The sequence below is a fragment of the Thunnus thynnus genome, chromosome 8, assembly GCF_963924715.1.
Source record: "Thunnus thynnus chromosome 8, fThuThy2.1, whole genome shotgun sequence".
NCBI classification, from domain to species: Eukaryota; Metazoa; Chordata; class Actinopteri; order Scombriformes; family Scombridae; genus Thunnus; species Thunnus thynnus.
The window spans coordinates 30,504,836-30,531,789 of record NC_089524.1 but is presented as its reverse complement, the minus strand read 5'-3'; the positions used below and the strand labels follow the sequence as shown (position 1 = coordinate 30,531,789).

Sequence of the window (26,954 nt, the reverse complement as noted above, 5' to 3'; positions counted from 1 at the left end):
ATGTGTTTATATTGTGTTAATCCAACTTAAAAAGTTGAAGTTTAAGTAAAGTAGCTACAAAGTTGTCACAACTAGAATATAATAATTTGCTTTAGTTGAAGATAAGTGAGTAAAGGAAACTTAAGTGGTAACATTTGTGTAAAGAAGATCCATCCAAGTTAGTCTTAATTCAGATAAATTCTATTAACACATTTTTAATAAGTTTAGTGAAATGCTACATATGAGTCTAAAATACTTCTTAGTTTTAAGTTCAACGAACTCAGTGGAATTGGCACTAATAACTTTATTTATCAAAGTTACCTTAACAATAAATACTTTAGTTACTTTTATGCAAATGAAAGAATTTTTAATGCGTAAATTGTTTGAGTTAATATACTTAAATAGTTCCAGACCATCGGTTTCCTCAGTTTGAGTTGAACTAACTCATCGAGTTTTACAGTGTAAATCAGGAAGTTGTAACTATGGCTTCATTAATGGTTAATAAATCATAGGTCATGTAGATTAGTAATTAATTATTAATTTATCAGTTAATGAATGTTAACTCACAGTTACTTCATATATGCATTTATATGTCACCACATTAGTTGAGCCATTCAAACATGTTGAGTGATTGTCAGGATTCACCACTTTATGTCAATATGTTGAGTATTAGTGACTTCCTCCAGGTGAGTTGACATGTTCATAAGTGAATACGTCATTCATATATTCCTGAAAAAGAAGGCTGAGCAAAGAATTGTAGAGATAAAAACTGTCCCACGCTGACAGACTGAACTAAACATGAATGTCAGGAAGAATCCACAGCCAGCACTCATCCACACAGTCCTCAGAAGAGGCCTGATCATGCAACAAGTGGAAACACCTGTTTGAGTGAACCATGGAGGCTGTTGTTCTGTCAGCAGCATAGCTATGGGCCCCTGGGCGTCTGTGGCCCCTGAACAGTTGACCTCTTTGCCCAATTTGTAACCCAGCCTTACTTGCAGAACAAAATAACACTTGAAATCTCTCATTAGCATTATCACAATGAAGAAGTTGTACAAAGATTTCACTTTGAAGTCAGGAATAAAGAAGAATATTTCTCTCCTACCTGAATTCATAGAGAGCCACAGGACTAACACAAGCTTGAAAAAAACAGACAAATAATTTTGTTGTGAAAAGCTTTGTATTTTTCTTTTTAATTTTTAGAAGATTGAAACATATGTCCAATTCTTGGCATGTGTTTTATTTTGATACTCTCTCTCTGCCCTCTTTAATACTAATCTTATTTCAATCTCTTGTTAACTGTCTTCTGACAAGGTGACAGAATCAATCAGGTCAACAGATAACTGTATTGACAGATGGTACTCATCCCAAGTTTATGCAGTAAAAACATTTGTAACATAGAAGAGCTGTTAGATCTGTTGGGACATTTTCATTATGGAGCTACAAATATAAATATTTGGAGAGTCCAAATATTTTCTTCCTTCCTGTCAGGTTTATTATTACAGGGAGAAAGTCTCAAAGTATTTGCAGCAGCAGCGGTACTGTGTGCACCAAACCCATATACTGTTTACAATCATTAACATAAACACAACATTTGGGTGTTGTATTGTAATATTTTAAATTTGCTTTCTCTCAGTCACCACAGTCACTGTGCAAAACTCTTATTAACTAAACATGAAGTTCCTGGTCCGGTGCTGTGCGTGTTTTACGCATGTGACACACTCAATTTGGAGACAGATGTATCAACTCTGCTGCTGTGTCAACCTGCAGCCTTCACCTCCACCTGCAGATTCTGGCAGACAGCTGCATTCCAAACCTCCAACTGCTGATTGTTATAGACAGCAGCAACTCAAACCCCCACCTCTAGCCTCTGCCTTCCCCCAGCTATGGCTAAAGATCCAACATCTGCCTCCAACCTGGAGTAGCCTCCTGCAGCTCCAGCCACCTCCTACAGCTTCTGCCAGCAACCTACAGCCTCCACCTCCACCTGCAGATGATAGCAGACAGCTATACAACTCAAGCCTATGAGGATAGCCGTCCAAAGAGAGTAAGTGAGGCAGAAATAATCAGGGTCAGATCTAAGAAGAGACTTAAGCATGAGGAAGTAGGTAAGCAATATTGTGGCGCGAGACAAGAAGCTAAGGAGGACAAATTAACCAGGAAACACGATGAATTTTGGGAGAAAACTGACATAATTTCAAGGAGATTTCTGGGTGTTGTGAGAGTTTGTGGAGAAGGTGTGTAGCAGCTGTTGAGAGAAGCTTTTAGTTTCTCTCAAACACCTGAAAAACAGATAAGTTATTGCAGAGTTAGTTTAAATCCAGTAGATGGTGGTAATGCAACATTTTGGACGCCAACCGCCACTAAAAACTAATAATATGAAGATTTTGCTTCTTTCCAGACGAGGCGCAGTTCATCCCATCTCCGACCAGCTTCCTACTTTCACTGGAGAGAAAAAAAAACACCTGTAGGCTGTTTTAACCGGAAATAGAGGAATCTGCATCCCGGAAAGGGAAGTGTCAACAAGATGAGGTGGTGTTTTTGAACACTTGGCAGAAGAATACAGTTGCGTACTCGTCCTGTAGTACTCGAGGACTACAAGAAGAGAAGCTGCTCTGACAGTCGCAGGTTTTAAAGTCGTGAAACAGTAAGTTGCTGATTTGATCATGTGATGTATTTCACAGCTGAGCTAAACAGAACATGCATTCATTGAAATGTCAGGTGCTGAAACAGATGCTCCGTCGTTTGTGTTGTGACACCGGCCGGTTGGTGAGTGAGTGAGTGAGTCTTTTCACTGTGAAAATGTGTCGTTGTGAACGTTGTAGGTGTGAACAGAAAGCGACAGAGACGTTAAACTAAACTAGCTAGCTGTTAGCTAGCTGTTATTGTAATAGGAGGCGGACCTGTGACTTGACTTTAACGGACAGTTGTTGTTTCTAGCTGATGAAAATAGTCCCCCGAGTGACCGCAAAGCTTATAACCTCAGTGTTAATAAGTTTAAATGTAATGTGCTGAGCTCGAGGACATGATCGAGGTGTGGCTGTCGCGCGTGACTTTGCAGGAAATCAGCTGACAGCTGGATTTAGGAAAGATCTGGAAATGTCCCTTTGTCTTCTGTATTTCAGAAACCACTGGTGCTTCACCTCAATGTGGTTATTTTATTCATATGAAGTCAACATTTCACCCAAAATGTGCTTTGCATGAGGTAAAGAAATGCATTAAAACAATGACAATAACAACAATATAAAGAATAAAGAGGGAAATTAAAAACATTAAAAAAACGAATAAAATAGAAAAAAATAATAGACACGATATGCGATTCAGTGCAGTAATAAGTCGCTCCAAATGTAATAAAGTGAATAAAAGTGAAGCAGAGCAATGAATTCATCATGATTCAGGAAACAAGGTTTTTTTTTTTGTTTTTTGTTTTTTTAATCTCCATAAGCTTGTTAGGTTCAAATCCGCAAAACAAATAGCAACCTGGTAAAGGAATAACATCAACTCCAGCTGCCATAGTCTAGTAGTCAGCAGACAACACTGCAACAAGATACACTATAAGCATAACAGGGAAATCAAAAATAGACAAAAAGGGACGAATACCATACCATACAAAAACGCTGAGTCAGGGTCATATTAATTAGCAAGATAGTCATATAAAATCATACACTAGTCATTAATAGAGGTTTGAAAAAATGCCCAAATTCCTTGATTCCAGCTTCTCAAACGTGAATATTTTCTGCATGATTTATTTAGTTGTCCATGATAGCAAACTGAATATCATCGGTTGGGGCAAATGAAATCATTTGAGGTTGCATCTTGGACTTTAGGAAGCAGTGATCAACATTTTTCATAATTTTGTCAATTTGTAGACAAAACAACTAAACCTTTAATCGAGAGAATAATCGACAGATTAATTGATAATGAAAATAATCATTAGTTGCAGCTCTAGTCATTGATATTCTTCTGTGAGTGTTTAACCTTTGGCTGTGTATAGATAACATAAGGAAACTGTATCACTCAGCACAGTTAAATTCGCAGTCATATGCAGAATGCAAAGGACCTAATATGTTGATAAACTTATCTGAGGATAACAGGAATGAGCAAAGCCCTTAATTTGCAAGTTCCCACTTAATTTAGATTTTTAGATCAGCTGGAAGTTGGTTTCATCTATTCATGTGCACAAAATTGAATTCAGATATATAGATGTGAGAGATGGACTGAGTTTATTTTCATCAAGCATATCTAGCCCTAGCCTATTAAGTAATTTGAAACTAGCAGCAGGACTTTAAGATCTTTTCCATGACTAACTGAAAGCCAGTATAAAGATCTAAAAACAGGACTAATGTGCTGAATTTCCGGGTAGTTGCACTCTGAATGTGATGCAGTGGTCTGATGGTGTTTTTGGGACAACAGACAGTTATAATAGTCGACCCTACTGGATATGAAGGCATGAATGATTTTCTTGGAATCATCTCTGGATATTAAACCTCAAATTCTGGCTATTTTAGATAATAAAAGGTTGTTTTCCTCAGTGGCTTGCTGAGGAAAACTGCTGCTGTAGCTCAGAGCTATTAAAACATCAATAACTCTAACTTGGCCTTAAGTCTCCATAGTTGTAAAGTATATAATAACTTGTGTGTTTCCTCTTTGTTGCCAGATATAATGAAATCTATCATGTCTCTTTTAAATCAAATTGTGCCATTTCTGTCTGGGGACTATTGATGCAAAAACAGATCAGCACAGCCTTCTCTCTCTAACAGACAGTAGGCCTGGCAGAGATTTTGCTGATTATCATACAAAAAAAAAAACTGAACACGATTTCTAATCAGAAGAGAATGGAGCTTGTCCAGTCACTATGTTAGTTACAGCTGCAGAATGGGCAAAACCTCTGCACAACCTAATATCTCTACCACAATATGTGGACTGCTAGTTTTATGATTTCACTACATCAGCATTTTATGCAGCTGTCTCATGACACTGGCTCTCTGATTGTTGCTGTAAAGTTCAAACATCAGGAAATGGTGAAACAGTGTCTGGTTAATGCTGTGTCATTTAGTCTTTAAAGAATTGGACTGGAAATCTCCCATTGTGGGCTGTTGTGGTCTGCCTGGGCATGCTTTGGATTAAAATGGTTTTGTGAAAATCTCTTCACTGGTATTGCACTGCCTTTTGGAAGCTTTCAGTTTGATATTGGGGTATTTTTTCAGTCCAGGTCATTTTTATTAATTCAGATTAGCTTGACAAACTGTTCATATTGAGATTTCCTGGACTCAGTCCCTCTTTTAACCACAGTACTGATTTGTACCTAATGCCTGCTTTTGGCAGCCTTTTTGCATCAGCTTCCAGTTGTTTCTTGCATTTCTCTGTTGGAATTTGTGGAAAAATGAAACAGTAACACCCATTAAACAAATATATGGCTTAAATAAAAGGTGTATTTTACATAGAATCATTGCTGCTGCAGCTTTAAACATCTGAGTCAGACTGAATCACACTCTCCTTGTCCTTTAAGGTGCTTCTGAGAGGTATGAATGACTTTGCAGTTCTCAACACGGGGCGGAAGATGCCCCTCATCGGACTGGGAACATGGAAGAGTGAGCCAGGAAAGGTACAGTAGATGCTTCACTTTCATCCTCTTGTTTTTAACCTGTTTGAACAATATGATTTACATGTAACAAATAACCAACATAAAAAAGACCAGCACGTTCATTTAGATATCTCTGTAATGTCAGATATTAAAGCTGCACTACTCAATATATTTGTAATAACAATGGATGAAATGACTGTGTGATGTGAAATGTGTTGCTCATGGGGATGAACCTATAGAAAATTAACAGATTAACAAAATCAGTTCTGCAGTTCTCCTCAGCCCTACAGAGCATTTTAGCCTCTTTTAGCTCATTGTTTTTGTTTTACAGCCCACAACTTTACTGTTTTAGTTCAGTCTCACAGCTCTCATCAACCTTGTTTTCGACAGTAACTGTCTGATAAACTAACTGTACACTATCTGTTACAGTAAACAGACTGTTAGTGACCAGCTGATGAACATAAGGGAGCATACAATAATGATAATAATAATAATAATAATAATAATAATAATGATATATTTAATTTGTACCACACTTTTCATTCATAGTGAAACTGAAAGTGCAACAGTATTAATAACATAGAACACACAACATAAAGAAAATAGTAATAAAACTCAAGATGAAAAAGCCTTCCTGAGCAGAAAGGTTTTTAGACCTTTTTAAAAGAGTCTAGGGTCTGTGCTGCCCTCAGATGGTTAGGAAGGTTGTTCCACAAGTGTGGTGCAGCAGAACAGATCTTAGTAGTTTTAACAGTTGTCCTGTTTTCCCTTGTCACAGGTGAAACAAGCAGTTATTTGGGCCCTGCAGAGCGGGTATCGTCACATTGACTGTGCAGCCATCTATGGCAACGAGGTTGAGATTGGAGAGGCCCTTCAGGAGACACTAGGCCCCGACAAGGTAAAACAACTAAGAAATTTTAATCAGTCCTCAAAAATGTCACTTCTGTTTCAAAATAACTATACAACATATTTTAAACATCTTCTAGACATGTGTTTTATTGTCTGTACTGACGCTGATGCTGTCTGTGCACCAGGCTCTGAGACGAGAGGACGTATTCATCACATCCAAGCTGTGGAACACCCGACATCACCCGGAGGACGTGGAGCCGTCCCTCCTGAAGACCCTGAAGGACCTGAAACTGGAGTATCTGGACCTCTACCTCATCCACTGGCCCTATGCCTTTCAGTGAGCTCAATCTCCATCCAGGTCTAAAAATGAGATAATTAGCTTGTTATCCTGAGAAAACTACCCTTTGTTTTCTTTAAATAACAAGATAATTAACGTAATCAGGTGAAAACAGCTTTGTTATCCTCAGATAAGGAGCAAATAGACTTATCTCATTATTTCAGGATAATGAGTAGACCTTGTAAGGGGGCTATATTTTAAGGAAATATGTGTGAAGGAAAACTAGTTTTTAATTGTTTTCCTTTAAGTATGTTTTTAACCTGTCTTTTAATTGTGACTCCTTCTTGATATCCCCTAGACGAGGAGACAATCCTTTCCCTAGAAAGGAAGATGGCACCTTGCTGTATGACGACATTGACTACAAGCTGACCTGGGCTGCCATGGAGAAGTTGGTGGGGAAGGGCCTTGTCCGAGCCATCGGCCTGTCCAACTTCAACAGTCGGCAGATAGATGACATCCTGTCCGTCGCCAGCATCAAACCAACTGTCCTCCAGGTACAGGTTGTGGGTCAGCAATGTTGACAAGTTTATTTTAACTGGACCACACAGGTTAGGTGTAAAGACAACTGTAGAATGTCTTATTCACCCCGGTATCTCTGTGTTTGGTTTGGCAGGTAGAGAGCCACCCCTACCTGGCCCAGGTAGAGCTGCTGGCCCACTGTCGGGACCGGGGCCTGGTGATGACGGCCTACAGCCCTCTTGGGTCTCCTGACCGGGCCTGGAAACATCCAGACGAACCTGTCTTGCTCAATGAGTCCATGATTGCCACCCTCGCAGAGAAATATAAAAAGTCCCCTGCTCAAATTATTCTCAGGTGATTTTACGAGCAAAATTTCTATCCAAATGTTGCGCAAACCTAAGAATTAATGTGCATTTCCTTCCACTACAATTATGCAATTATAAGGAGTTGGGCTAATTAAGATAAACAGTGGCAATAATTCTCCAGTCAGTTGCCATTAAACTGTTTTGCAATATTTTGACTTTTCAAATCTCCAGCATGTTTTCACTCAGGTTTTTTTATGCAAATGAAAAATACACAGAAAAACAGGTGGATGGAACAACACTTACTGTTCAGTTACCTGTTAACATTGTATCCAAAGCTGTGAGGGTATCCACGTTTTTAGCCAACAAAATACTTAATCTCATGGGATATCTTTGAAGTCTTTAGAGATTAGGTTTCTTTATAAAATTCTTTAAGTTTTTAAATTGAAGCTCTTCAAACAATGAAAAATGTCTTTTTGTGGTTTTCTGTTTTTTATATACCGTTATATAATGTTGAATATCTCTGTTAAACATGGTCAAAGTTCCAAAACTTGAGATTAACGTATGTAGATGCTCCCTGCATGTCAAAAGCCAGGGCTGCTCTGAATGCTTTGTTTTTGACAGGTTTTTCTATCTTGTCAATGAGATGACATCAGATCATCGAGCATGCCCGTTAACAGCCATCTGTTCCATATTCTTGGTTTCTACTGTTGTTGCTAAGGTTTTTCCGTGTGTTGTTTGCATTGTCCACTCAAATATTTCAGATCGGATTCCAGCTCAAACATAAACAGATGTATTTGAGAAGTTGACATTTCGAGTAAAGAACGAGAGTGGCTGCAAGTCAGCTGTGACACAGCTTCCAGAAGCTGACCAATCAGGACAGAGTGGGCTCGTTGGGAGGGGAACCTTAAAGAGAAAGGAGCTAAAACAGCCTGGCTGAACTGAGGAGCTGCATAAAGGGCCATAATAAGATAAATAAAGAGTTTTTTGAGCTGTGAACATGCAAAGCTACTCCAGTGGAATCCCAGAATAAAGGTAAAAAGCTGGAAATGAGCATAATAGGTCCCCTTTGAAATTAATGGTTCTTCATACGCTGGCAGTGCTATATGCATCCCATCTGCTTTACTAAATATTGTTTGATAGCACTACACATTTGTGGTAATAAACATTACAGGTGTTAGTAGGGTTGTTTCTGTATTTAGTATTTTCTTAATTGATTCCATGTAGCATTAAAGCTCTTAAGTCGTTTTACTGAAACTTGGCATTTGGTGAAATTGGGGCGCAGCGCAACTAGCTGTCAACAGAACTGTGACATATTATCACCATGCAAAGTTGATATGGCATGGTGTTGGAAATGCACATTACTTTCAAAAGTTAAAAGTATTACCCCCAATTATTGTTTTTCATCTATACATAAAACACTATGGTAGGGCTGGGCAGTAATTAAATAAAATATTTTTTCAGCATAACATTTTATCAAATTGTTATCAAAAACTAACAAAATGAGACTGTATGGCATGCTTTTAAAAATAACGTATTGTCAAGTATACTTGGAAGTTAAAATGTGCACTGGTATGGTCAAGGAAGTCTCCAGTGACTTTACATTCCAACAAACACCAATATGTCAGTTGTTAGTCACCAAGTTTCTTGTATTTCCAGGTGGCAGACACAGCGAGGAGTGGTAACAATCCCCAAGAGTGTGACAGAGTCCCGTATCAAAGAGAATATTCAGGTGGGGTAAAATTACAGTCACGGCAATTCATTTCCAAATCATGAAGCTTTTTTTTAATATGTATCACACTTTGTCATACATCTTGTTTTTTGTCAGGTGTTTGACTTTACCCTTGAACCAGAGGAGATGAAAACTATTACAGCATTAAACAAAGGCTGGCGCTACATTGTACCAATGATTGAAGTAAGTAGGCTTTATGTACTGTACCTCGTATGGTTGGTGTTTATAGTGTTACTTGAAAACTTTGTGCTCTCTAGCTCAGTTTAATATTAAGAGAGATAATATACAGGAGCCTGTGATTACCCTTGAAGGTATGATTTTCATTGCAGAGGTAGTGTTGTATGGTGGTTTAACTTTGGTTGGGGTGTTGCAGGTGGAAGGAAAGCGGGTTCCCAGGGATGCAGGACATCCTCACTACCCTTTCAACGACCCCTACTGATGACTCACACTGTAACCTGAATTTGTGCCTTCAAAGACCCCATCAACACCACATCACCCTCCTACACATCACTTAAAAAAAAAGTTCCTGGATCCTTTCATTGAAATATGTCTTTAGATTATGTCAAACCCTGCACTTATTAGAACATTTCAAGTTACTGTCAGTGATGGAGACTGGGAAATCTGGTATGACTATACATACTGTACGTGTTATTTTTTAAATAAACATTTTGTTACTTCCCTTGTGTGTGTCTTTATTAAACCAGTTGATCATAGCAAGGTTTATGAAGGGGAGAAACTACATCATTGCATTGTGAAACGCTGAATTTCCTCTTCTGGGGTCTGTTTTATTAAACCAATATAACAGAATTATAGTCAAAAACATAATAAACACTGTTTAATATGAAGTCTGTAGCAGTTACAGCATTGATGTCGTGCATTATTTCACCGGCAAGATCCCAACATCCCATAATTTACACTATGACACAATTAAAATTAAACGTATGGCAAATTTTCATGATAAAGTGCAATCTTACAAAAGCTTCGATTCACATCTCAATGGCATGTTGTCTGACTGCTTAACAACATATATCATAATTCATCCCATAGTAGAAAAATAGTATTAAATAAGTGTGTATAAAACTATTTTAATAAGAAAGACAGGGTAAATGTAATCCAGGACAGTCAGTGCTGGTGCTTACATAGAGTGGTAGTCTTTCATCTCCTGCAGCACCTCCTCTAAGGCTTCCTCCATTGTCAGCTTGGGAGGTGTGCGCTTGCGGATGTACTGTGGAAAGAATGAAGAGCTGTTGTAGACAAAATGTGTGTGTGTGTGCATTATATACAGCCACATTTTAATCTTTTAATGCAGTTTGGAATTTAATATGTAATACCAATTTAAATTTTACGGGTCTATCTCAAGTTACTTTCCACTACGCACTCACAGTCAGTGTGTGCAGGAAAGTTGTGTATCGTCATGCAGAGAGATATATACAGTCACAGCTCATTATGTCAGCTAATGAGGCTTTGAACCAATGAGGAAGCAGTCATCTCTTTTGTAGGGAGAAACTTTGCAGTACTTGTGTGACTTCCCCCAGCAACTCCAAAGATACAAACAGGATTATTTGCTATCATGCACTAGTACGTTAGTGTGTGTGTGCGCGCTTTACCTCTTTAGTGTCATCCAGAGTGATATATCTGTAGTTTGGTGGTTCCAGGTTCCGCAGCTGGCTGGAGTGCAGATGGCGGCTGCTTTCAATGAAGCGTCTCGTCATAGCGAGATGCTGTTTCAGAATTTCATTGAGAGCATATGCAGTTGGATTGAAGGTGCTAAGGGCTGAGGGGAGGACATGGGACACACATTAGAAAAAATACTACCCATGCACAAAGCATCACAGGATTTGTAGCAATTGTGCTCTTACTTGTGAAAGACTCTTCCAGCACCACTATTGTGAGATTACAGCTTGATTTTCTCACCACTATACGACACCAGGTATCACAACTGATCTGACCATCATATGTCAACAGCAAAATATAGCACTTTTATGTAGAGCTGAAACAATTGATCAACAGAAAAATAATCAGCAATTATTTTGGTACCGTTTCAATCATTTTTCAAGCAAAAGTAGTAAAACAATGCCAAACATTCTGTTGGTCATTAGCTGCAGCCCTAGTTTTATTACCTAAACAATCTAGTGTAGCATGGTGTGCATATTTGTGCAATTTTCAATATTTTTCATGTTTTTTTTAGAGGTTTACAACACATTGCCTATTCATCTATAAGGGGTTATTGTTAGCCTTGACCAGAAGATACTACAAGTCACTGTATTAGACTGTATTCAATCTGTGCCAAAGACTTTTAGTTATTTTCCTATATGTGGCATTGCAGCACAAAGCTACACACTCTTTGAATCAGAGTTTAACTTGGAGAGGAAAAATCCTAAATTGTTGAGTGTCGGTTTCCGTCCCTCCTTGTTGAGTGTTGGTTTCCTTTGCCAGCTGGCCTGCTCCTCTGCAAAGTGCAGGCTGGCTGCAGCTCATCATAAATTACATGTTTTTCTCACTTTATTGTATTTCTGATCAAGTATATGTAGCAGCACTCCTCTAACGTGAACTATATCAGATGTTTTAAAAGTAAGTAATGTTTTATCCCATAAATGTCATTCCATTTATTCCACAAATGTCATCACTCCAATAAACATCAATAAAAATATTTGAATGAGCCAAAAAAAGTTTGCTTTTTGATATGTGAACTTTTTTCCTTTAATTATTACTATTATTATTACAGGTATATCCTATTTGCCATAACTCTTGATCAACTCCCATCCTTTCCTGCAAAATTGAACAGCATTTCACCTACAGATGGCGCCACAGCAACATGATTCACTTAGTGGTCATTTGATCTAGGTCTGGATACATGTTTAAAAGCTTTCTGTTATGAAAATGACTTAAATGGCTGAGTAGATAGACTCTCTCTAAGTGCTTTCTAGTTTTCTAGGTATATTTATGTTGCATCTTGTTCTGTTTAAGTGGGTCTCACCTTCCACAGTTTCTGAACTGATAGCATGAGTGGTCACTGGGGTTGGATTCATATAGGTCATGCCCACTGCTGAGCCAAAAGTAGCCATACCTACAGAGAGAGAGAGAGAGAGAGGACAGTCAGAGATCAGAAACAGAAATACCTGTCTGCTCTATGTAGCACCTTTACTTTATAATATGTCATTGTCAGTTTAATGCTGATAATTTAATGACTACAGTGAAAAAATGTGGCCATGGTGTTGGTGATTAGTGGCTTCTGCCACATCTTAAATACACAAATATGTACTGTATGGCAGACTAACCGGATGACCATGTGTAAGCCAGTGGATCAGGCTGCGTCTGTACAGCTGTCTCTTTTAAAACTTTTCTAGCTGAAGCATGCTTTCTCGATGGGCGAGATGAGTCCCAGTCACTATGTGATACTGAAGATCTGGAGGATCTGGAGTCTCTGCTTCTGCTGAGTGATCTCTGACTGCGATCTGAGGTCCGTGAGGTGCAGGAGCGACTTGTGTCTGAGAAAGTGCTCGAGTAATCGTCTTCTGTCCTCCTATGGGACACATCTGACTCAAAGGCCTCCTCTCTGACTTCTGATACAACCTCCTCCTGCTCTCCATCTCCTAGCAGGTGCTCTGAAACCTGGCTGGCACTGTAATCTGGCTCTGTCCTGCTCTCGCTCTCAAAGTCACTTCGGTAGTCCACCTCGTCCTCTTGATGCTGCTGTTCCTCTCCAACCTCCTTCAATCCTGGCAGCTGTTGATGTCTGTTTGGGGATCCAGCAGCAGGGACGATGTGTTTGGTTTCTCCCTGTTTAGACAGCAGGTAGAAAGCAAAAACATCAGTCCAATGAGTCCTTTAGGGGGTTTTCTCCTCATATACAGTGCAGACAGGTCTGTTCAATACTAAATGATTAAAAAAAAAAAGATTTAGTATGGCTGGACTCGGTGGAAATAAAATGTTTACATCAAAGTTAGTGCTCTACCCCTTAAAATTCATCTTATTTTCATATGTTTAGCCTTTTAAAATGACAGAAGTATATGGTATCCATCATTCTTTATTTCACATTGAATTTAACTGAAACTTTGCTTTTGATTTACGACTTAACATATTATTCAATATACTAAAACAAATTAAGATGGTATGGCCAAAAATATTGGTACCCTGAACTTAATATTTTGTAGCTCAGCTTTTGGAGGCAATAACTGCAGTCAAATGCTTTCTGTAACTCTGAATAAGGTTTCTACACTTCTCCACTGGTAGTTCGGCCCACTCTTCTTGAGCAAACTGCTCCAGTTCTCTCAGGTTTTGGTTCAATGTTTTCTTCTTATCAACTCCTGGGTGCTTTTTGATGTATGTTTGGGGATCCTGCTGGAAGACCCTTGACCTGTGGCTAAGAAACAGCTTTCTGACACTGGGCTGTATGTTTCACTCCAAAATGCCTTGATAGTCTTGTGATTTCATTGTGCCCTGCACAGATTCAAGGCACCCAGTGCCTGAGGCAGCAAAACAGCCCCAAAACATCACTGAGCCTCCTCCATGTTTCACGGTAGGCATGGCATTCTTTTCTATAAGGCTTCATTTTATTTCTTCTGTAAACATAGGGTTGGTATGATTTACCAAAAACCTCCAATTTTGTTTCATCTGTCCAAAGCACATTCTCCCAGAAGGACTGTGGCTTGTCAACATGCATTTTGACAAAGTCCACTTTTTTGTGTCTCCCTCTTAGAAGTGGGGTCTTCCTGGGTCTTCCACCATGGAGCCCATTTTCATTCAGACAGTGACGGATGGTGCGAGTTGAAACTATATAACTTTGAACTTGAAGATCAGCTTGGATCTGTATTAAAGTTTTCCTTGGTTCTTTCTTGACCATTCGAGCCATCTTTCTGTTTAATCTCGGGCCAATTTTCCTCTTGCAACCACGTCCCGAGATGTTGGCTACAGTTCCATGAGCATTAAACTTCTAAATAATATTGGCAACAGTGGTCAAAGGAACATCAAGCTCTTTGGAGATGGTCTTGTAACCTTTACATTGACCATGCTTAGCTATTACCTTTTTTCTAATGTCTTCAGACCACTCAGTAGTTTTCCTCTTGTTTTCCATGTTCAATGTGATGCACACAGTGACACAATACAGCAGTAACTATTTTTATCCTTCTAAACTGGCTGCACGAGTAATTATAAGATTGAAAACACTTGTGATACTAATTAAAACACAATAGTCTGCTTAAAGTATCACTACAAATCAATTATTTCTTACAACTTCTAAAGGGTACCAATAATTTTGTCCAGGCTATTTTAGAATGTTTTTGTAGAATAAGCATGAATTCATTTATTTTCACAATTGTTTTGTTTTGTTCCACTGGAAACCCAACATAGACATGCACTGATAATACATCATTTCAACACTGTTCAGGGCAAATGGTGCATTATTTTAATAAAATGCAAGGGTACCAATAATTTCGGCCATGCCTGTAAGTGATCAGACAGGCTTTTAACAGGTTCTCAGTTTAACCATATTATCTAAAACAGTTATCTGGTAAATGAAGGCAAACATGGACTGTTACTCAGACTGTTGTAAATGTTTACTTTCGTGTTCAATGTTGACCTCATTCTGCAGCCCTTCTCAGCGCTATGGATCATTTTAGCATCTTTCAGTACATTATTTTGGTTTTATGGCCCTAAACTTAACTGTTCTGATTCAGTTTCACTGCTCTCATCAGCATTGTTTTCAGACACAGCAGGCAGCTGTTTTCTGCAAAAGCTCTAAAAACCTACTGTGCTCTACCTGCTCAGCAACAAACAGCAGCCAGACAAAATTAGCAGCTTGCTGGTGAATAACAACATCAGACCTGTATTCATCAAATGGCCAGAGACATAACTCTAACTAATTTTAACTTAAAGTTAACTTCCTCCATTTCCCACCTCCTTTGCTGGTGTTTCCTCAGGAAATCCGAGGGAAGCAGGGACAAGGTCATCTAATGTCATCACATTTATCTTGAAGTCTGCTGTAAGACAAGGTCACAGTGATAGAATTTAACACAGTGATATACAGTGTATATCCACACAACTGCCATCAACTCTGCTACTAGTATTACATTTAGAACATGTACCTTGTTGTCCATCTAGGGTGCATGAGATTCAGCGGGAAGAATAAAACATGATTAATGAACAAAATTATGCACACCACGCATAAAATTAACATCAAACAATGAGTACAATTAAAAATAGCTTGTATGCAGAATAACCTAAGCATTCTGATGTCAGTATCAATTAATTTTTAGACATTACTCTCAATCATAGTTAATTACAACTTTAACAGCAATCTGTCCTGATGTTATTAATACCCTGATGAGCTTCTCTCACCTTCAGAGGAAGCTAAACTCATCTCACTGTGGGGATCTTCCGGCTCAACAGGGAAGAGCTCCTCCAAAGAGAGCACCTCTCCATGACCCGACATGGAGGAGAGGGAACGCTGTGGACTCTCAGCTCTGCGAGGAGAAGAGAGACCAGAGGGAGGCGGGGATGGAGACAGCATGGAGGGGCTGAAGCGGGCCTGAGCCTGGCCAGTGAATCGAAAAGGAGAACTGTGGCGATGAGGAGAGGCAGGGGAGCGAGGCGGTGCTGTGTTGGAGGATGATGAGGGACGGACAGCAGCAGGAGGAGGTGTGGAGTGGACCCTCTTACTGCTTCTACTCAACATCTGTGAAAAGGGAAAGCTTTAGAGTAATGCTTTGGCTTGACAAAACAGTGTCTGACAAACTACAAGAGTTATCAGGTTTTTATCCCATCTAATCTTTAAAAGAAAAGAAGTTTCCCTCATGGCTTAGTGAGTACATGTTTTGCATTGTTAAAAAACCACAGTGTCAAAATATTGAGTTTGTGAGTTTGATCTGATGATATATGTAACCTTTAAGTACACATTTCTGTGTATCTACTTTTCTTCAAATGCAACATGATTAGCTGAACTTTGTTTTACACAGTCAGTATATTTTTAGCCATGCAGCGATGTGCTCTAATGATGGAAATGTTGGTCTGTTTGTTTGTCTACCAATTTGGTCCAGATTGAAATATCTCGACAACTATCGGATGGATTTGCAAGAAGTTTTGTACAGACATTCATGGTCCCCAGAGGATGAATCCTACTGACTTTGTAGATCCCCTGACTTCTTCTCTAGCACCACTGTGAGGGTGACATTTGAGGCTTAGAATGAAATATCTCAACAACTTTTAGGTGGATTGCAATGAAATTTACAACAGATATTCAAGGTCCCAGGGGGTTACACTGTAACCACTTTGGCGATCTTGTGACTTTCCCTCTAGCACCACAAGAGGGTCAAAGTTTTCATTTATCCAGTGAAATATCTCAACATCTAGTTGATGGATTGGCACATTTGGTACAAATATTCATGGTTCCCAGATGATGTATTCTAATGACTTTCCCTCATTGAGGTTGACTTTTTAGTTCTTTAGTGAAATATCTTAACAACTATACACACATTCATGGTCCACAGAGGATGGATTGTAATAACTCTGAAGTTCTGACTTTTCATCTAGTGTCATCATCTGGACTAAATGGCGTTTTGTCCAACACTTTGGTTTATGACTAAATACCTGAAAAAGTCATGACATTCCCATCAGCCTCAGATGTTCTTTATTTTTAGTGCTAATAATCAAATGTTTGCATGCTAACATGCTTAACCAACACGGTGAACACAGTAAATATTATCCCTGCTAAACATCAACATGCTAGCACTATCACTGTGAGCATGTTAGCATGCTGGGATCGATGGAGAGACGTGGTAGTTTCAAATTTATTGGACATTTATGAAGAAGCTTCTATTCAAGCCAAACTGCAAGGAACTTATCTTAACTGAAGGCCAGCACAACCATGTCATCCATGTTTATGATTTACACTGTCACACAAATGAAGTTAATTGCAGCTCACATTTCTGTTAAATCTGCACGTGTGGCAGTTTAGGAGCTCAAAGGTGTTTGCACCAGAGCCGGATACAAGTCACCTACAAACATGAATGTAAACAATCAATACAAAAAGATCAGAACTGAGCATTAAGGCCTGCAAAGTGAACGTAGCCTTAATCTTGTTTGATAGAACTAAGGCTCAAAATGTCCCCTCAACATGATTCTTATATCTCTGGAACACTGACACTCATTCTTATACAGATATTTGCTCTGTGTTTAAAAGCTGTGGACATACAGCTAATGACAATCATAACCTGTGTGTACTGTTCTTTTTGAGAAAAAAACTAAACTTTTTTTGATAAAAAACTTTTTTTTATAACTTTTTCATAAAAACTCTCCTATAACACATATAGAACCACTGACATGCCAGCTGATGGCACTAGCCTAGCTTCTCTTGAAAATAGCAATAGTCAGTTCAAATTAATTTTATTTATATAGCGCCAAATCACAACTGCATGCCTTGCAGTGACTAAGCCATCAGCCTGTAAATAAAGGTAGAGGATGAATGTGGAAGAACAAACAGGGTTCACAGTTAAAAGGTACCTTGTCCCCCGTTCTCCTGGAAGAGGGTCTCTCTGGTCTTAATAAGCTGTTGTCTGTTGAATCCAAAGAGTTCCCAAGCAGTTTTCTCATGTCCTCTTCATCACTTTCTAGACTCACACTGTTTACTATTCTCACTGACTTTGACTCCAAATCCACCAAAGGCACAGACACATCAGCAGCTCTGGACCTGGATCTGACACCAACATCTGGGCTTTTTGGAGACCCAGCAGCAGCTGCAACAGTATCACTACCATCAACAGCTACAGCTGCCTTACTCTTGAGGAAACGTTTCCCCTTCTGGCTCTCCTCACTGCTGGACTGTACTGAGAGAAACACAGGGGCCTCCAGGGACTGGGAGACTACTGGTGGTGGTGAGATCCCCATGTCTGAGGTTAGATTGTGGGCAGGTTTCAGCCCCTCTCTTTCCTGTTCCTGAGCCTGTTTCCGGCTGCGGATGCGGCTCTCAATTTGAGCCAGTCTTCTCAAAGCAGCAGTCTGGGAGCCACGCTGGGAAGACGACACATATCTGAGCAGAGAGGGAGGAATGAAGGGAAAAACACAAGATATGAGTTTCAGCAGCAGAAGTGAATATCTGAACAGGAAATATTTTCAGTAGAAGGGGGTTCAGGTGATAGAATATTTACTTTTTCCAACCGTGCTCAATAAAATGTGTTTCTCTTACATCCACAGAACCATACCTGTGTTCAGGGACCTGCTGCATTTGGCTCTTGTGTATAGGTGACTGGCTGCTGTTTATTGCAGGTGGGGGAGCCTTCTTCAAGAACCTGCTCCCTCCTCCTCCTAGAGAGCTCTGAGGTCTGGGATCCTGGCAGAGGAAAACAAGGAGGGCTCAGACAGCATCATAACAAGTTGACTTTACAGGACTCCCAGACTGCAGTAGGGTTTGACAAGTAGTATTTTCAGTTGTTTACCTTGGTAGGATCTCCCTCTCTTCTCTGGTGATACTCAGCATCAGCAGATCCCACAACGCCAACTCCATGCTCAGAAGCTGAGCTGACTGAGGACAGATCACTCAGGTCTGACAATAACGTGTGTGCATTTGAGGTAGCAGATCTGGGTTTGACCCCAACAGCACCCTAGAGAGAGGAGAAGCAGTGACAACACACGTTTCTGGTTTTACACACGTGTATCAATGTGTGGACTGCTTAAAACATCTCTCATAATAATACTGCTGTTTATGAAACATGTGAAGAAATGAAACTCACTGTATGTGTCGGTGTTTTGGCTGTTGGCCCCTGTGTTGACTCGCCGTCTCCACCGCTGGTTCTCTTGCCGGACAGCAGCGCCTGAGCTCGGTCCAGAGCGCTGCTCCGACCGCCTCTTCTCCACATCTTTAAACTGGTGCTCGTCAGGACGCTGTCTCTCTAACTGTGAGCTACTTAATACACTTCACCATCTACTAACACATAATGTGTGCATTTATGACATATTGTGCAAGTTTGCCACAAAGATATTAGTTATTTTCCTTAAGTCCTAGCCGTTAACTGCTCACTCTGGCGTCCCTCGTCTCCATGGAAGTTTCCTTTTCCGTTTCCTTCTTCTTCTTCTTCGTCCTTAATGGCGAATCACGTCCACTCCGGGTCACAGTGACACCAACTGTTCATTGTGTGTACTTTTTAAGAATTTACACACAATCCTGAGGACGAAGCAAGTATTTCAAGAAATAAATGAGATTTCCAATGAGGTATAATAGAAAAAATATAAAGGGTAATGTTATCTGCTACATACATGTTGTCTATATGTAGCCAAGACAAACTCTATTCAGGCCTACTTTTAACTATTTTATTTAATTAAAACTGGAGAAAAATTAAATGTCTTAATGTGTCACACCAGTTTCTAAGGAATTGCATACCTTGTGCAACATGTATTAAACGGGAACTGAACCTTCGAGAAGGTTTATACAAATACAAATACAAATAAATACCACAAAACTTGGGCAACCACCTGAAATTCTGAGGCAATACAGGAGCTGTGTTCATGCATCTTGCAGAAATCCTTCGATAACAACCTCAAAAAAAGTGAATAAGAAGTTCAAAAGTTCCATTTACTCTGATGTAAGTGACAGATGAAGTAAAGCTCACTATTTTGTGCAAAGTCATGGTAACATCAGTATGAACTTGTTGGATGTTTTGTTGATAGATGCTATGTGGAAATATTATAACACTCCAACCAAAGTTCCTGACTTGTGCACATCCCTGAGATTCTCTGGTGTTCCTTTAAAGTAAGAAAAGACACCTCCCTTGGGATAGGCTGACAGTAGTTTTTGAAATTGATTAGATTAAAATTTATTGACTCCTGTAATAATGTATAATAATGGTTCAGGTTCAGTGACTAATGATAACATACAGTTGTGCATGTGTTAGGGGTAGAATTTCAATACAATATTGGGTTGAGGGTTTATAATCAGGAGTCTAATTGGCTAACTGTTAGGGCTAGGGCTCCGAGGCTGCCCTATAACAACCAGGTGAGTGCCCTCGACCGACAGAGTGGGCCTCCTCCAGTGATGTCCTGATAGTAGGCCATCCTGGAGTACTTTCAAACCTCCAACAACCTATTGCACCTACACATTTCGTTAGGACTCTGGCTGTCAGGACATGCTTGACTATATAGGCCCGTTAGTAGTGGTTCGACGACAGCTGGTGAAGTAGAAAAGCCAGGCTGAATTTGGTTCCCTAAGCAAGGCCAGGGTGGTCGTCCGTGTAGATTTTGGGAACTATGTTCGATACCTAGGTCAGAGGTAGAGGACAGCTGTCTGTCGGTGCCTTATCCACACTGGCAGGGGGTATCGGTTATCTGTAGGACAGAAACCATTTCAGTAAGTATTTCACACCAAATTACACCTCAGGACAAGGAGAGAACAAAGGCTTTTAAAGTTATTTATTTGATTTATCTGTAAAAGCATAAGCATGTACAGAAATCAAATAGTACTTAAATGGTTATTTGGTCATTCCATTACAACACAGTGTGTGGATTTGGACAGTAAATGTAGCGTTTCAGAACAATGTCACAGCATTTGATCAATTATGCAGATGAAAAAAATGGATAAAACCAGCTACATGCAGAAGCAAGCACCATTTCACCAGATGCTCTATGTCTGCAAATATGTGTAACATCAGTGACCTTGATTTAGCTGTACTTTGCCACCAACAAGCTGAAGACAGATGTCCCTGAAGTTTGTTGTTTAAACTCTCCCTGAGCTTGAGTCATCAGGCACTTGTTTCAACATGTTTTTATCATCCTGGCCTTGGCATTGTCCCTGCGCTATTAAAATATGTTGTTTTTGAACACAACCACCTCTGCATGTACCTTATCCACACGACCTGTATGCACTTGCACCATCTGCTCTTGTATCAGACTGTTACCTCCAATTTGACAAACAGAAGTATACTTCTCTGTTAGATGAGCCATACAAATACAGTGTGCTCAGCTAAAATGAGTTGATAATGGTCTGTCATGGACTAAGCTTTGCTGACATGCTGAGGATGCAACTGTGGTAATGTTGGCAGGGCTGTAGCTACCACTGAGGGCACGGAGGTCATACTCTCTATATTGTTGTCTGTTGGTCAATCAGTCAGTTGGTCCACCACTTTGGTCCAGATTGAAATATCTCATCAACTATTGGAGGGATTACTATGAAATTTTGTGCAGACATTCATGATAACCAGACACTGTATCCCAATGATTTTGATGAACCCATGACTTTTCATCCAGCACCACCATGAGGTTGACATTTATGGTTTTGAGTGAAATGTCACAACAACTATAGTATGGACTGCCAAGAAATTTAGTGAGCACATTCATGCTTCCATCATTTTTTGGAAGTTGTTTATGTGTATATCTACAAGGTCACTTTTTTTAATTTCCAGATACTCTCCTCTTTTTCGTGCCTCAGATTTTCAGATGCCTTTAGAGCAGCACCAATTATACCCTAACCTCTGAATACCTTTCATTGCTCTCTTGCAAAAAAGAAGAGCAAATGGAAAAAGAGTACGTTTATTTGACCCTACAAAAGACTCCCAGGATGAATAGATGCAGTTTTGTGAGGATAATTCCTCAACATTATTGCTACAAGTTGCCATGACTCCACAGAGCCGTCAACCTGTCGACACAGTAATGAGTCCACTTTCAACCTTTACTTTGAAGTCATCTCCATTTAAATGTGAAAAATTTCAAAAGTCAGATTCTGTTTCTCTGTCACTGCCCACAGCAACTTGTAATGTAGATTTTGCATCTTAATTGTGGAGGTGATAAAGTTGTAATTCAAGGGTCACATCAGTTTATAGGTTCTCTCTAGCCACTGATCATGCATGCTCTGTGTTCTGGAAAACAAAGGAAGAGATTGAACTCCAGTGCCTTCATGTTTTCACACCCGGATGTTAACTCCACCTATGACCACACTCACAGAAGTCACTGATCACTGTGGTCTGTGACCCATGACATCATCTTATCAATAAAAGCCATGGACACCCTCCACACGGTCTCTGTGAGCTGCGGTCTGCAAAGCTGATAGAGACAAGCTGATCAGACAAGAACAAAAGACATCCACGTATTTCTTACCCTTAACATTTGGCCACAGTTTAGTACACCAGATTGCCTTCATTGTGTTGTTTTTTCATTGTTTATGACTGAATTTGGGTATTAATCATTTAACCAGATTTCACCCTTTATTTTGATAGTCTATTTATTAATCGTGATACCTGTGAAGGAATTTCATATATGTGTCATATATGAAAATGCTCCTTAGACAAGCAGACAATGATAGACAGACAGCTGTCTTCTGCCCTGTTGAGTTGACCTGGCTTAATGATTGTTGCCATAGAGACAGCTCTAAAGTAAACAATCTTATAGTGATGTTGTGACAAGGGACAAGGTCACCTGGGCGCTGCCCGAATAACAGAGTGGTTCAACTTTTTTCCATCAGAGTTGCTGTGGAATTTCACTGGGTCTACACTGGCACTTTGAATTGTAACTGCTATCTCCTTGGGTGATCAAGTTTATGTTTGTCAATAAATCTTTTTGCATAAGACATCCATATCTCCTGGAGTTTCTGAATTGATGAGCTCAAGACTTCTATAACAATACCAAAATTTAGGATGAATCATTTTTGAGACTGAATCGATGAATTGGTTATCATTTCCCTGTCTTCCAGGGCGGTGCCCCCGAGGTGAATATAATGTGAATTAAAACCTACCCTTAATAATCAATTATTAATTACTTCTGATAACCAAAATTAATCTGAATAATCCCATGATCCCTGCACTACTAAACAGGAGGTGGTTGTGATGGAGTTTATTAGGAAGCAGATCTATACCCCTTTTCCCTGCAGCAATCCTGGTTAATTATCGTCAGGCAGGAGGTTTAACACATGACTTTTCTGTGTCATGTAGATTAGGATTCTAAGCACAGAAGACCAGTGGTGAGTTGTACAATACTGACTCCATAATGACATCGCAAGTTGCCTCAGGCGCTCCCAACCTTTTGGGCGTGTAACCCCTTAAAATGAAGCAATATCTATGACCCATTTTCATTTCTTCCATATGTTTATGGGTTGTGACAGGAAAATAACAAAAATTTTATTCCCTGTTTTTATCTCAACAATTTCTGAGGTAAACTTATCCAGTTGTTCAGTGATTCTAATACTGTAGGTCTGATGTGCTAAATTACAGCTGTTTTCAGAGGTTGGAGAAACAGTCTGGGATGTCACCTTCCTATATATCAATAGAAAAATGGTGGCAAGGGTGGATGAGACTGACACATGCTATACAGGTTGCTGTAAATTCACATACTGTCATGACCCCTCCTCCATGACACCTGCCTGTCTGTTGTGGATGTGTTTTTGTTATTTTCAGCCTCCTTAGTATGAATAATGTGTGCTTTGTATTTTGGTTTTGTCTGTCTGTTTGTTTCCCTTCCCCCCTGTGACCCTCTGTCTCTCTCTCTGCACACCTGCCTGTCATCAAGCCATCACCACTTCCCTGCAATAACCCTGCACTGATGCCTTGTCCACACATATATGGTTAATTTTCTTAACGGATATTTCCCCCCTCCGTTTAGCATGCAAGCTTATTTCTCTCTGGCAGAACACTTAGACTTAGCTAATTATTCATTGATTTATTGTTATGTGAAATCTCTTTTTTCACCTTGTTAAACACTTTTCTTTTTTTTTAACCTTTATTTATTCCGGGTAATTTTACTGAGAGCAATGCTCTCTTTTTCAAGAAAACCCTGATCACAGTCACACAGTTACACATTCACACCTGGAAGCTGCCCAGTACAACCACAGCCTGATCTGCCAGTCACTGAGAAGCTCCACTGGAGCAATTGGGGTTAAGGGCCTTGCTCAAGGGCACCTTGAGGGCACCTCAAAGGCATGTCAGTGATGGTAATGAGGTAATGAGGTAATGATGCTCACTTCTCCCTATGCACACGGCACACGGCCTAAGCTGCTATGGCAAAACCGAAAGCAAAATTTGATTCATATGTGTGGACAGATGATGAGGTGGAGTTGCTGCTTAGTGTTGCATTACAAGATTATAAAAGCCCAAGAAAACAACAAGTGGGAGTCTTGTTATACCAAATACACAGACATCTTGGTAGCGTTTCAAGAACAGTATCCTGACAAAGAAGATTCTGATAAAGTGGGAAAAGACTTTCCTCATCACAAGACACAGTGAATGAGGCAATAATATTGACCAAGCTCAGGACCATCCAGGCAAAGTACCATGAAGTGGTTGACACAGGACGCTGAAGTGGACACGATAAGTGTTGCTGTACTTCAAGCTCTGTGAGCAGATTTGGGGTGGCTTGCCTGCAATGAGCTCCATATCTGCAGGTATTTCATAGATAGATATTTTGATTTGGACACGATCTCCGGCATCAGACTGGATCCTGCTGCCCCAGGTTCGGATATCGTGTCTGCTGACAGTGAGGCATCAAATGGCAACAATCTTTGTTGGAGGAACAAAAAGTATTAGCTCCAAGTAATTGATTATCATAAATGCAATAATACACATGAAATCAAATATGATCAATTCAATGCTTGAAGATACCATCTATTTTAGGAAGCTTCAGTGCTGGAGACTTTTCAATGATTTCCTCAGCCTTGGCATTTGCCATGAAGATTTTTCAGTATGCACAGGTTGGGCTCATTCCCTCCTTTAAAGATTTCACATCTGGGTGTACCTTTAGCATCTCTGTACACATACCACATACTTGAATGCTCCTTTCATCCTCTCCACAATCTCCATCTTCCTGAGCCTATAATGCATTCTGACCCACAGAAAGGCTGTTCCTTCCACATCCTGCCACAGCAAATTTTGCATGCATTTGTTGCACCATTGAGTCATCAATAAGGGGTTGTCTTTCCTTTTTGAACTTGTTTTTTAGAGACTCACTTAAGCATCCCACAACCAAGAGAGAGATTGTTTACTGAAGAGAATAGTCCAGTCCAAATGATGTCTGTCCTCAATATTGTCAAGATATGTCAACATACTGTAAAGACAAGGATGGATTTGATGTGAAATACATAAATTCATTCAAAGGTGAGTTTCAAAAGTATAAGTGTCTTTAGCACAGGCCTATATTGAACTATTCTTTTAACTTTTATCACTTCTCCTGACTCATCCTCTGTTTTTTGTTAGGTTGAGGAGTGTTCACCTGCCACCACTTTCAGAAAGGAGACTTCCTTAGAGGGGAACTCCTAACTAAACATGAACATGAGAACAGATAAGTGTGTACCATGATGCACATAAGGTTTTCATGTTTGAATTTCATTTTAATGGAAAACAGTTATGGTATGTAATTAATTTGCAGTGTCTTTTCTAAACTCATCCAGAGATACAAACTCTGCTATTTCTTACTCACGCAATGTTAGTAATACTAGTAGTATTAGTATATTAGTAAGTTATATGGAAACAGACAAGTAATCCATCTAGAAACATGATTTTTTTTTATTGGTGGATAAATATCCCTGAAAAATGCAATCACTGCTAGTGTGCTTCAGTCTTTATACTGTTACAGTTTGTAATCAGAATTATGTTCTTACCATTTCAGTGTTGATTCTGCCAAAGAGGACAGCCCCCTAGGGAGACTTGTCAATGATGACCATGTGAACCCAAACAGCAAAATGAAAACAATCAAAGTGGATGGAAAGCCCCATCTGTGTTTATTTGCACTGAAGGATATCAGTCCTGGGGAATAGATCACATATAACTATGGAGATTCTGATTGGCCATGGAGATGCAAGTATTTACAAATGGAGCTTAATGGACTCTTTGCTGGACTGGCAAAGCAAACACTTAATAAACTCCAGCTTATTTAGTCTGCTGCAGCCAGAGTATTAACCAAAACCAGAAGGTGTGAACACATCACTCCTATTTTAATTTCTCTTCACTGGCCCCCAGTAAAGCAAAGAATTGATTTTAAAATACTTATTATCGTTTTTAAAGCTATGAATGGCCTAGCTCCCACCTACGTTGTTGACATGCTCTCTGAATACACACCAGACAGACCCCTGAGATCATCAAATAAAGGTCTCCTCACCATACCTAGAATAAATACTAAATCAGCTCATGGTGGCTTCAGCCATTATGGTCCTACTCTTTGGAATTCTCTACCACATGAACTCAGGTCTGTTACAACAGTGTCTTCTTTTAAAAGCAGACTAAAAACATATCTTTTTTCACAAGCTTTTAGTTAGGTTAATGGGTGAAACCTTCTTTTTAGTATTATTATTGTTATTTCTTTTAACAATAATAATGATTTTTTTATACTGTCTTATATGTTTTTATATATTATATTATATATGTAACATCTTCTTATTTTATGTTTTATCATATTTGTTTTATATATGTAATGTTATATTTGTTGTGTATGATCTTTACTTGTTTTTAAGCACATTGAGTTTACACTTGCCATATGAAATGTGCTATATAAATAAATTTGACTTGACTTGACTTAATTTTCACAAAGAACCAACACTCTGCTGTTTCAATCATTCAATCATTTTTAACACTATTTTCACAGCTAAATCAAACTGCGCCATGTAGTGTTATTTTGAATAAAGGTCTATTATAGTCAGGCTTTTTAAATCATTATTTTTTCACACATTGAGCAGTCACATTGAAATATGAAAATGATTTACCTGTACCATTTGTTAGCTCTGAACAGCAGTTCATGCTATTCTAAATGACTGGT

The 26,954-nt window shown here is 39.3% G+C and overlaps 2 protein-coding genes across 5 annotated transcripts; one reads left to right on the top strand and one right to left on the bottom strand.

Moving 5' to 3' along the window:
• Positions 1-2,409: 2,409 nt before the first annotated feature.
• akr1a1b (aldo-keto reductase family 1, member A1b (aldehyde reductase)) lies at positions 2,410-9,921 on the top strand. 2 transcript variants are annotated; one of them, XM_067597934.1, is made up of 9 exons: positions 2,410-2,626; positions 5,489-5,584; positions 6,342-6,461; positions 6,598-6,749; positions 7,048-7,243; positions 7,363-7,562; positions 9,170-9,242; positions 9,339-9,425; positions 9,616-9,921. In XM_067597934.1, the coding sequence occupies exons 2-9, from the start codon at positions 5,504-5,506 to the stop codon at positions 9,679-9,681; spliced, it is 975 nt and encodes a 324-aa protein (XP_067454035.1). In that variant the 5' UTR covers positions 2,410-2,626; positions 5,489-5,503; the 3' UTR covers positions 9,682-9,921. The 2 variants fall into 2 exon arrangements, with proteins under 2 accessions (XP_067454035.1, XP_067454034.1); XM_067597933.1 differs by having other exon boundaries at positions 2,617-2,748.
• A 141-nt stretch (positions 9,922-10,062) lies between these two features.
• On the bottom strand, positions 10,063-19,310 carry c8h19orf44 (chromosome 8 C19orf44 homolog). Of its 3 annotated transcripts, none has more exons than XM_067597932.1 (10): positions 18,965-19,310; positions 18,671-18,835; positions 18,437-18,564; positions 17,739-18,264; positions 15,579-15,915; positions 15,138-15,217; positions 12,521-13,022; positions 12,220-12,309; positions 10,850-11,016; positions 10,063-10,467 (listed from the first exon to the last, which is right to left on the bottom strand). In XM_067597932.1, the coding sequence occupies exons 1-10, from the start codon at positions 19,088-19,090 to the stop codon at positions 10,378-10,380; spliced, it is 2,211 nt and encodes a 736-aa protein (XP_067454033.1). In that variant the 5' UTR covers positions 19,091-19,310; the 3' UTR covers positions 10,063-10,377. The 3 variants fall into 3 exon arrangements, 2 of the variants coding, with proteins under 2 accessions (XP_067454033.1, XP_067454031.1); XM_067597930.1 differs by having other exon boundaries at positions 15,138-15,220; positions 18,965-19,309; XR_010929349.1 differs by lacking the exon at positions 10,063-10,467 and adding an exon at positions 11,102-11,232 and having other exon boundaries at positions 10,928-11,016; positions 15,138-15,220.
• Positions 19,311-26,954: the final 7,644 nt, after the last annotated feature.